Genomic DNA, 10,417 nt, shown 5'->3' on the forward strand with positions numbered 1-10,417 from the left:
CCATCGATTGCTTTGTGGGTATGAATAGGTTTATAACTTTTTACCCTGAGGACCCTTCCAGGCACGATTCACTTTAGATTCAGACGATCTGCCCAACTCTGTGCATATGTAGCGCCCCACTTCAATGAGCTTGTCCAGATTGACGCCTGTATTTATGCCCATGCCGTGCAGCATATAGACGACATCCTCCGTAGCTGCATTGCCGGAAGCGCCGCGTGCATAGGGACAGCCGCCCAATCCAGAAACAGAAGCATCCACAACTCGTATGCCATACTCCAAGGAAGTTAAAATGTTGGATAGTGCTTGGCCGTATGTATCATGGCAGTGTACGGCCAATTGCTGTGCAGGCACAGCTCGTGTTACCTCATCCAGCATCTTGCGCATGCTGCCCGGCGTGCCCACGCCAATGGTATCGCCCAGCGAGATCTCATAGCAGCCCATCTCGTGCAGCGCTGTCACCACTTTAACCACAGCCTGGGGCGGCACAGCGCCCTCGTAGGGACAACCCACCTACATGATGATTAAATAATTAAATCACAATTTTAAATTATTGGATCAGAGTATACCCACCACTGTAGAAACGTAGCCACGCACACGGATGCCATGTTCCTTGGCAGCTTCGAGGACGGGCTTGAAACGCTCGATAGCTGCTGCCGCTGTACAATTGACGTTTTTGAGCGAAAAGGCATCAGAAGCAGCACCAAATACAGCCACCTCCTCGGCGCCCGCCTCCAAAGCGCTCTCAAATCCTTTCAGATTAGGCGTCAGCACGGGATAACTGATGCCTGGCGCCCGGCGTATGCCGCGCAATACCTCCGAATTGTCGCCCATCTGAGGAACCCATTTGGCACTCACAAAGCTGGTGGCCTCAATTGTTTGTAGTCCGGTTTCCGACAGCCGATCTATTAGTTCAATTTTTATAGCAGCGGGTAGCAGCTTTGGCTCGTTTTGCAAACCATCTCGTGGACCCACCTCCACAATGCGCACCTTATCATGCGACAACTGAGACATATATCTTGAAGATCTGCCCTGAAATTAATTTGCTTTAAAACTAATTGTATCTATAACATACGGCGACTTACATAGCAGGGCCATTGGAATAGAGGACGTGCCAGATATCGTGGAATTAGCATTATGCCGAATATGCATATAAATAACAACTTGTTACGTGCAGTGCCTCTTGAAGACAAAAAACAGCTGTTGCTTTTCAAAATGATCAAGACAAATCGATAACTTATTATCACTGTGATAATAATTGTTTAGATTAGTATATTTATAATTTTTAAATATATATACTATCTGTATATAAATATCAATTAATATCAATATGAACTGTATATAAATTCAATTAAGCTACTTAGCTAATGGGCAGTTAAAATAAAATATTTATTTGAAAACACCATAAAAAATTATCGACAATTTCACCAATAACAGCTGAGTTGCATTTACATTAAGCCTTGCCCATCTCTAGTGCTCTTGAATTGTACGCGCTTACACAAATGGAAACCGAAAACAATCAACAGAAAGAAACGGTTGGAAATAACATTAAGGATGAGAATGATGTTACTGATAGTGACGGAGATGATGATGGCGACAGTGAGGATGTGTTTCATTTTGAAACGGAGCACTTGGCGCTGCGTGGCAATCAATGCTATAGCAACCTCTTACGCACTATAGCCACGCTGCAAGCGCAACGGATTCGCGTGCATCAACAAATTGGGGAACTTGAGAAAGCGCGCGATAACTATCTGGAGAATCCACAACTATTGCTGGAAAGATTGCGCAACAACGAGCCTGTGATAGCGCCCAATTATTTAACCACTGTTCGCCTGCCCGAGTTGCCCACGTTAGCAATTAAGCAAGATGTTAAAGTCGAGGCGCCTGCGCCCATTTCCCAGCCGACTGAGGAGGACAAGAATAATAAAAATGGTAGCAAGACGCAAAGTCGTTTGTGGACAAATGAGGAGCAGCGTCGTCTGGAACAGCTACTCATCGAGTATCCTCCCGAAGAGGTGGAAATGCGACGTTTCGGCAAGATCGCCAAAGCTCTAGGAAATCGCACACCTCAACAGGTCTTCAGTCGTGTGCAAAAGTACTTTCAGAAGCTTCATGATGCCGGCATGCCCGTGCCCGGTCGTTTGCCCAAGTATCGCCGTTCTGGTGGCCCAAGCCGGCCAAAGTTCAACGTGCGCCGATCAACATTCTTTCCGGCCCAGAATATAGAGATACAAATGCCCGAGGATGAATACACATTGGATGAGCTCATGCCTGTTGCGCCATCTTCCACGCTGCCGCCACCGCCGCAAATAAAAATTGAACCAAAATTGGAACCAGATACGCTGGAAACTGAGACGCGTCGTCAGAAACTGCTGCAACTAAAAATACTAACGGCCATACGAGACGAGAAGCTGCAAACGGAGGATGGCTACAGTCCCGACCCACTGGCGCCCAAGTGTGCCGAATGTGAGGAGTCGGCTGTAACGCGCAAGCGTTGGCATTGCAACAGTTGCTATAGCTATTTAAATCTATGCGGTGACTGCCTAGCCCATCAATTGGTCACCGAACAATTTGAGCATATGAGTCATGATGTGGTCGAGGATCAGGAGGTGTAACATCAATGATCACACTGACGATCAAATATTGTAAATAAACCCTAAGAACATAAGATAAACATGTAGAGTTTAGTTTAAGATAAAGTTTATAATAGGGGAACATGTTATGTTCCACCTGCCTTATAGAGATTATATTTCTTTAAGTCTTCGACAGTCTGACGCTATCTTTCTGTGTCCGATATCGAACTGATACATAACGATATTCTGAATGTGTATAGATATCATTCATTTTCTGTTATCATATTACCAAAATCAATAAATATTTTGTCAAATGCAACGGCACGAAGAATTATTTATTTATTTATTCATAATTTGTTTAAATGCGCTTCCTTTGAAGGCTGACATAAAATATTTACATTTTTTATTTATTTAAATACGCATTCGTATTACTTGAATCTACACAAACTTGAGCAAACCAGCTCACCCATAGAGTTGAAGAAATGATTGGAAATTGGAAATTGAAAATGCCGTTATGTACACAATATATGTATATGTATATGTATATGTATATGTATACGTATATATATATATATATATATATATATATATATATATATATATATAAATAAACTGGAATTGTTAGGAAAGAAAATTACATTAAACTAAAGCCTAATCCGATTACCCCCAAAAACGAGCTAATTCTTTGGTTAAGCGCGTTTGCCCTAGCCCAGTTTGACTTTTCAACCTTTGACACGCGCCGCACTGCGTTTGCCCTCGATCCATTGCTCAATCTCTAGCTTGAGCGCTTCATTCGACTTGACCTTGTCCATGGTGAGGGGTTCGCGATTGAAGGGATCGGTTTGATCGCTCAGTAAATGGCGGGCAATTGTGGACCGATCCACGGTCACATTGGAACTGGGCAGCACCACCGGATCGGTCATGAGCGTTGATATAATCGGATCCAGATACTCTTCGGGTGCATCGGCCAGCAGTTCTTGCTCCTCCTTGTAATCGTTGCCCATTTTCTGCACCTTGGCCGCAAACTCGGCCATGTCACCAATAAGCTGACCACCACCAATGCGTATTAAGATGTTTTCGGCATAGCCAAAGAGCTGATCGCTATAGGAGCGTCCATCTTGGGAAATAGCCAGGCAGAAGGTGTTGTCTGTACTTAGATTTATATAGATGTGCGCTATCTCAAGCACCATTTGTGCTGGATCAAACTCGAACTCCTTCTTGTCCTTAACCTTGAACCGCTCACGCTGTGGTCCCACCAAATGCAATAGAAAGTAGTTCAACATTGCCGCAATACGATCCACCATGCTGTTGTGGCAGAAGATGCTCTTGATCTCGCTAGTCAGCAGCTTCAGCAGATTGATGGTATCGCGACCCAGTATATTGTCAAAGCGTGCCAGCATGCCCAGATGATGCAAATTGGTGGTCTGCTGTTGTCGCTCATTGTGCGACAAGTTGTTCCATTCGCCATTGTCCTGAGCCTGTTGCAGCTGCTTGATTTGCTCCAGATTAGAGAGCGACTCGTCCAACAAGAATATAGCATCATTGATAAGCAGGTTGATGAAGCGCAAGAATATCGGCGGTTCAATAGCCTCCATGCTGTCTTCGGCATCCTTGGCCAGTTGTCTGAAGCACTCAACGTGCTCCTCCTTGGTCCAAAGGAACTCCATGATAGCGTACATGGGGCGACGGTAGTTGAATTTCTGCTCAAACTGCACCGATTGCCCGGTCATTTCGATGCTGACAAACACATTTAACAGACTGCGCACCACCTGCAAGCGATCCGGGTGGCTGTCGAAGACGTGCGTATTGAATGCCTTGCGGTTGCTGCCGGACATCTGTGAGGGTAATAGAAATTCTAAAGCATCCGCCAGCTTGGCGCGCAAATGTGGATTCTTCACCAGCTCCGAGCTGCCCATAAACAACAGAATCATCTTAAAGAACGCATCGTGTGAGCTGGTGTGCAATTGTATAAACTGATCACCCGGAAAGCTGCGACAGAAATTCAAATATGCAGCTATGTTATCGATGATATTCTCTGGCACCGACTTCATGTACGGCGCCACGAACGGCGGCGTTTCCGACAAGAGTTCCAGATTGCGCAACAATTGCGGCGCAAAGTCCTTTTTGTCCAGTCCCGCTTCGTAGCATTCGCGTGGTAGCATTGCAATTTCCGTCAGCCAAATAGCCGAAGCCTCAAAGAACTTCAGTGTCGCTGTATCATTTTCTGGCTCAGCCAAACCATTGCGTATGCAAAGTACCTGCTGCATCTGATCCTGCAGCATGCGAAACAGATTCTTAGTTAAATCATTGTTGGGATCACTGGCTGCCACATCTTGGTAAGCGGTTTGAGTGTTCTGCAGCTCACGCATCATGTGAGTCAACCGCTCAATGCACGCTCGATTGCCCAGCTCGAATGCCTTGTGCGTCATATAGAAGATTTCGGAGATAAAATTATACTTATCGGCTGTTAAGCGCTCTTCTCCCTCGCCCACAGGCAGCAGACATGTCTCCTCGAACGCTTTCAGCATGTTAACGCCCTTCGTATGGCGTTCCATTGCGTCTGAAACAGCGCAGTATGTGGGATCTACCAAAAGCACCTGCAATGGAATTACAAATATATAAATATATCATTAAACAGACAAAGCCTCAGCATTTGTATTTAAGCAATTACCTTCAGGGCAGGTGAACAGAGCGGTGCACACAGACGCATCAGCACGGCGCTGAGGCTAGTCATAAATGCATCGCTGGCTGTGCTATGCACGGTCTGCTCCAAGTTTAAGTTGATGGTGCTCCATAAATGTCCGCGCGCCACATTTGCATCTAGACAATTGGCAATCCATTGCAGTGTCTTTTTCTTGGTTGTGGAGGATTGAACCAGTAGCTGTTTGATCAGCGTGAACATGGCCTGCTGATGATGTGCTAGCAGTTGCCAGAGCGTGGGATCCGATTGCTGCGAGATCAATGAAATATCGCGAAAGAATTCATAGGGCGCCGTTTGTGTCTTGGGCATAATTGACATGCACAGCAATTGGCCAAAGAGTGTATCCATATACTCGCCACCTACAGTAAATACTTATGAATATTGAACCTTTAAGAAGCTATAAAGATTTACCTTTTGCCCTTGGATTGGGTGTTGTGAAATCAATGAGCAGTTCACCGAGCATACCAGCGCGCTTCTCGCGCACAAAGAAACCAAAAATCCAGAATATATTCTTTCGTATTGTGATCAAATTGTCCTTGGCCAGTTGTTTTTGCAGATCACTTAGCATGGGGTAAAAAATGGCCTTGAGAGCGCCCAGCGCTTCCAGAGGTTCAACATCTTCTAGCACCTTATCCGCAACACGCACCAGAAACTCCTGCGTGCTAGTATCATGCTCGTCCGCCTGTTCGAATAACTCCAGCCACTGGCCGGAGAAGGATTGGGAGGCAAACAGATCTGGCTGGCGCATGCAAGTGCTGGCATTGTTTAAAATTAGGTCAATTATTTGATTGCCATGCTTTTTGTCTTGCATACTGCAAGTGCGCTGCATTTGCTCCCATCTGGCGAACGCACCGTGTAGATAGATCATGGCCCGACTCTCCAGCGCCTGCTCCTGCTGCCTTTGATTTACCTGTTCAGCTGGCAGCAGATATTTCGCAGTATCGTCCAGCATCAATCGTTCGAATAGAGCATGTGCCAGCAGATCAATGCAAAGGGTGTCCTCACTGCTATTGTCGGCAACAACGACATCGGCCAAACATAGTATCGTCTTATTGCGATTAGTGTCCACATCTTTGCTTAGTGTAAAGAGCAAAATAGATTCGATCAGCTGCTTGGATACACCATTGGCCTCGGTACTCCCCTGCAACAAAGCTGCAAATGGATTTTCGGAGTCTCCAACGGACGACATTGTTGCGACCTGCATTACGTTTATTTGTTGAATTAAACATTAATAATTGTTTAAACAATAAATAATATTACAAATTTCTATATATTTTCTGCTACCTGTCACTGTGTCACTATGCCAATTAGCAAATCAAGATATCGAATACATTTATCGAAACAGAAAATACTATATAATACCAACGAAAAAACTAGTTTTGTATATTAATTGAAGTATTTTTCTTAGAGTTTTTAAAAACTGCCGTTTTCTAAATTTTGTTTTATAAATTGAAAATTTAAAAATGTAATACAACAAAATGTGTCAAATATTAATATCAATATAAACGTATTTTAGTTGCGTGATAGTTAAAATGTTAATTTTATAGCAACAGCACCGAATTGGATAAAGATGGGATACGCGTAAACGTTTTTAATTTAAAATATTTAATTTTACATGTTAAAAAAATAAATATATTGTGTAGTTTGCACGACACAATTTGTAATATATTAAGTACATTTAATGGATATAAAATACGAAAATGAAAAGAAAAAGATAGTAAGTAAAAATATGTTAAGTCAAATCAGTCAAATTTAATTTATATTTAAATAATTAATAATATATGTCAGGCAAACGTTAAGAAGTAAAAATAAATTATCAATCTTTGTTTTCCGCCAAGAATCACATATAAATAAGATGCACTCAAGTAACCTGTCTCTATTATCAGCATTCATTTAATTGTTAAGTCATAAAAAAGAAAGAAAAAGCGAATTGAACAAATTAGTTCGCCAATAACATTTAAATAATTTAACATGACGTCCAGTATTTAAGAAAATTGGAACAAATCAAAATCCAAATGGAGGAAGGGCGCAGGTGCATGCACTTAAAAAAATGCACGTGTGTGTGTATGTGTTTGCGTGCATTTGTATGTGGCCAAATCCAAAGCCAATTAAGACAATCAATTGTCGAAAAGCCACCCACTGCAAATTATATGTGACTAACGGCGTCTGGCACTCAACATAGCAAGTAAATCGTTGCTTCCTACCCCGTTAATCGTTTCCCAATAGCAAAAAAGAAAACAACTGACTGACCAACAGATACCCTAAGCCCTCCCGGAACAAGCAGCTTAAGTTTTATTGTGATACTTATGTACACATTCATACGTGCGTAAGGCCACGTAAGTCAATCGCTTTGTTGCTGTGCTTCTTCTTCCCAAAACCTAGGTAAAACTGGGGTGTTTATTGATCGGCTTCAAAGAAGACTTTGGGTATTAATTTGGTATTTAAATTACAACTCTAATATACAGACGGATAAGCAAACGGATAAACAGATGGACGATCGGATAGACAGAGAGATGAGCGGATAAACAAATGAACGAACGGATAGACAAAGGAACGGACGGATATTCAGACAGCTTGAACACCCTAACAGTAATGCTGTTTATAAATAAATATACTGTTTGCAATCGAGCACGACTTTTTTCTGTTACCTAGATTTAAAGAAAACCAATATACCCTGAAGACCCGATTGGCAATGGGAAACAACAAACAGACTTCGTGTGCCGCTAAATCGGCTTCTGATCAACAAAAGTAAACACTCGAAGTTCGTTGATTTGGTCGTTTGATGTTTTTCCTTCAGTATCAGTTCGTGCTGCATTTTCAAAAGGTAAACACGCGCTGATGCAACCGGAAAAAAAACCCAAATGAAAATCGCAACTGAAGCGCTTTGTGATAAAAATAAAACACATTTCTAATTAAAAAATATAAATACCTTCAACAAAAATTACAATTTGTTTTAAATTTTTTAAACAAAATTTGACAAAAAAAAACATTAAAATAAATTGATCATAATAAACATATTTAAAAATTTTGATTGAGCGTTAAGTTAAATTAAAGTAAAGAATGCTCAATCAGTAATAACAAACAATATTTGAAACAATAAAAAATAGTTAGCCAATTAATTATTCATTATATAAAATATTTGTGTCAAATGACGAATTTCTATAAAACAAAAATATATTTACTTTCTTGTTTTTATTCAATTTTATTTAACTTGTGGTGCGCACCACTGTATCTATATCGACTTATTGGATTTCAATTAAGTAGAAGAAAAAAATATGGGACTCAGTGGAAATTCAACAATTTAAATAAAAGCAGAAAATATTTATAAAATGTGTAAATAAACAAAAATAAATTGAAAAAATGTTTAAGATAAATATATAAATTATAAATATATAAAAATCAAACAGAGATACTTGAACGATATAAACATTTAAATTTAATTAAAATCGTTATAAAAACAATTTGAAATAAATAAAAATATTGGAAAAATTATATTATAAAAATAAATACGTAAAAAATGCTGAAGTTATAAAGTAAAAAAATAGTTTAAAACAATTATAAAGTAAAATAAAGAAGTTAAATGCATTTCATATGCAGGTTAACATGTCGTATGCGTGATAATCTTAAAGGCCACAACAAACAAACGCAGTATATATATATTGATTACTGTTACAATAACCGATTCTATAATCTATATACTTATCAGACATAGTTAACGTGAAAATTGTTAACAATTTCTCTGCTTCTGTTGCTCCTCTAGCTATGTGCACATTGCGTATACGCCCCCTGAAGCCGGCATTGCAAATGATTGCCGTGCAGGAGTTGAACGAGGTGCCGCACCGGGTGGCCGATGATGTGGAGGCGCTGAGAGATTGGGTGGTCAGGCAGCCGCATTTGCGCGGCTGCACAGAGGATCAGTTCCTCTTGGCCTTTCTGCGCGGCACCAAATTCAGCTTGGAGCGGGCCAAGCAGAAATACGATCGCTTCTATACGCTGCAGGCCTCCATACCGGAGGTGTTCAATGAGCGGCGTTTGGCCACAGATCCATTGGTCTTGGATATCATACGCTCGGGGTGGGCAGATCATATATATATATATACATATATATATATTTATTTAAATCTTATGATCCTTATAGCATCTTGCTGCGCATACCTCAACATGAAGACGATACAGGTCCTTGTGTGACCATCATACGCGCTGGCAGCTACGACACGAGCAAATACAAGTTTCAGGACATTATACGCGTTGGCTCCATGTTCGGCGAGATAATGATGTTTGAGGATGAGAATGCTACGATCTCCGGCTATGTCGAAATCATGGACATGAAGGGCATTACGGGCACACATCTGTTTGCCCTGCAGCCGGAGCTGTTGCGCAAGTTCTCGGCCTATGCCGACGAGGCGATGCCCACACGGCAGAAGGGCATCCATTTCATTAATGTGCCGCCCGCCTTTGAGGCTGGCTTCAATACGCTAAAATCGTTCTTTCCCGCCAAGATCAAGAGTCGAGTGAGTTCGCCTATTGAACACTCTATATATATCCATATATATTTCCTTGAAACTTCAGATTTCCGTGAGCTCACAGCCGGATGCCATCTTCAATATAGTTTCGCCTGACTATTTGCCCTTGGAATATGGTGGCAACCATGGCGTTATGGAGGACATCAGTCACGCCATGGAAACAAAGCTTTCCGCCTATGCACAATATTTTCTGGCCTCTCAGCACTTTGGCACCGTGGAAAAGTTTCGCGATGTGAACAGCCAGCCACAGGACAAATGCTGCACGTTCGGTGCAGTCGGCTCATTTCGTAAGCTGGAAATCGATTAGAGTTGGCTTATCAGCAACATCAACAGACAAAATTAGCTTTACAACTGAGCACTACAAGTTGAACTCTTACATTCAGATATTTGTTTATGAGCACTGGCTTTACGTTAATCTAATCGCATAATCATAATAAGAATAATAAATTGTTCTACTTTGGATTCTTATGGAATCATGCGTTAAGATTCTGCTGTGGATGGTCTTGCAATTTCAGAATTCATTTTTAGAGTAGTTGAACGGTAAGTGTCGTATGGAAACTTCATTCTTAACGATTCCATCATCTATAAAACATCTTTTTGAAATCGACTGGAATCGCGTCTCA

General features: G+C 41.5%; 4 protein-coding genes across 7 annotated transcripts; 2 read left to right on the top strand and 2 right to left on the bottom strand.

Annotated features, from left to right (window-relative positions):
- Nucleotides 1-17: 17 nt before the first annotated feature.
- On the bottom strand, nt 18-1,182 carry LOC111598781 (hydroxymethylglutaryl-CoA lyase, mitochondrial). Of its 2 annotated transcripts, none has more exons than XM_023314194.2 (3): nt 1,083-1,182; nt 571-1,029; nt 18-510 (listed from the first exon to the last, which is right to left on the bottom strand). In XM_023314194.2, the coding sequence occupies exons 1-3, from the start codon at nt 1,131-1,133 to the stop codon at nt 31-33; spliced, it is 990 nt and encodes a 329-aa protein (XP_023169962.1). In that variant the 5' UTR covers nt 1,134-1,182; the 3' UTR covers nt 18-30. The 2 variants fall into 2 exon arrangements, with proteins under 2 accessions (XP_023169962.1, XP_023169963.1); XM_023314195.2 differs by having other exon boundaries at nt 571-1,024; nt 1,083-1,151.
- Nucleotides 1,183-1,460: 278 nt separating this feature from the next.
- Nucleotides 1,461-2,857, top strand: LOC111598780 (ZZ-type zinc finger-containing protein 3). The gene has a single exon (XM_023314193.2). It carries the CDS (start codon nt 1,500-1,502, stop codon nt 2,610-2,612), a length of 1,113 nt encoding a protein of 370 aa, XP_023169961.2. The 5' UTR covers nt 1,461-1,499; the 3' UTR covers nt 2,613-2,857.
- Nucleotides 2,858-3,180: 323 nt separating this feature from the next.
- Nucleotides 3,181-6,648, bottom strand: LOC111598785 (ubiquitin conjugation factor E4 A). Of its 2 annotated transcripts, none has more exons than XM_023314198.2 (4): nt 6,556-6,648; nt 5,683-6,469; nt 5,242-5,630; nt 3,181-5,167 (listed from the first exon to the last, which is right to left on the bottom strand). In XM_023314198.2, the coding sequence occupies exons 2-4, from the start codon at nt 6,458-6,460 to the stop codon at nt 3,293-3,295; spliced, it is 3,042 nt and encodes a 1,013-aa protein (XP_023169966.1). In that variant the 5' UTR covers nt 6,461-6,469; nt 6,556-6,648; the 3' UTR covers nt 3,181-3,292. The 2 variants fall into 2 exon arrangements, with proteins under 2 accessions (XP_023169966.1, XP_023169967.1); XM_023314199.2 differs by having other exon boundaries at nt 6,532-6,598.
- Nucleotides 6,649-7,948: 1,300 nt separating this feature from the next.
- Nucleotides 7,949-10,216, top strand: LOC111598782 (retinol-binding protein pinta). Of its 2 annotated transcripts, XM_023314196.2 has the most exons (4): nt 7,949-8,095; nt 9,032-9,344; nt 9,410-9,782; nt 9,841-10,216. In XM_023314196.2, the coding sequence occupies exons 2-4, from the start codon at nt 9,034-9,036 to the stop codon at nt 10,099-10,101; spliced, it is 945 nt and encodes a 314-aa protein (XP_023169964.2). In that variant the 5' UTR covers nt 7,949-8,095; nt 9,032-9,033; the 3' UTR covers nt 10,102-10,216. The 2 variants fall into 2 exon arrangements, with proteins under 2 accessions (XP_023169964.2, XP_023169965.2); XM_023314197.2 differs by lacking the exon at nt 7,949-8,095 and having other exon boundaries at nt 8,863-9,344.
- Nucleotides 10,217-10,417: the final 201 nt, after the last annotated feature.

This window comes from Drosophila hydei, unplaced genomic scaffold (assembly GCF_003285905.1).
Source record: "Drosophila hydei strain 15085-1641.00,03,60 unplaced genomic scaffold, DhydRS2 tig00008114-arrow-pilon, whole genome shotgun sequence".
NCBI lineage: Eukaryota > Metazoa > Arthropoda > Insecta > Diptera > Drosophilidae > Drosophila > Drosophila hydei.

Coding starts and splice junctions, on each gene's coding strand:
- LOC111598781 (XM_023314194.2), bottom strand. CDS start 1,133: ATGCTAATTCCACGATATCTGGCACGTCCTCTATTCCAATGGCCCTGC. Junction 1,030..1,082: donor TATTCCAATGGCCCTGCTAT/GTAAGTCGCCGT, acceptor AATTAATTTCAG/GGCAGATCTTCAAGATATAT. Junction 511..570: donor GTGGCTACGTTTCTACAGTG/GTGGGTATACTC, acceptor ATCATCATGTAG/GTGGGTTGTCCCTACGAGGG.
- LOC111598780 (XM_023314193.2), top strand. CDS start 1,500: ATGGAAACCGAAAACAATCAACAGAAAGAAACGGTTGGAAATAACATT.
- LOC111598785 (XM_023314198.2), bottom strand. CDS start 6,460: ATGTCGTCCGTTGGAGACTCCGAAAATCCATTTGCAGCTTTGTTGCAG. Junction 5,631..5,682: donor ACCCAATCCAAGGGCAAAAG/GTAAATCTTTAT, acceptor TATTTACTGTAG/GTGGCGAGTATATGGATACA. Junction 5,168..5,241: donor TCTGTTCACCTGCCCTGAAG/GTAATTGCTTAA, acceptor ATTCCATTGCAG/GTGCTTTTGGTAGATCCCAC.
- LOC111598782 (XM_023314196.2), top strand. CDS start 9,034: ATGTGCACATTGCGTATACGCCCCCTGAAGCCGGCATTGCAAATGATT. Junction 9,345..9,409: donor TTGGATATCATACGCTCGGG/GTGGGCAGATCA, acceptor TGATCCTTATAG/CATCTTGCTGCGCATACCTC. Junction 9,783..9,840: donor CCGCCAAGATCAAGAGTCGA/GTGAGTTCGCCT, acceptor TTGAAACTTCAG/ATTTCCGTGAGCTCACAGCC.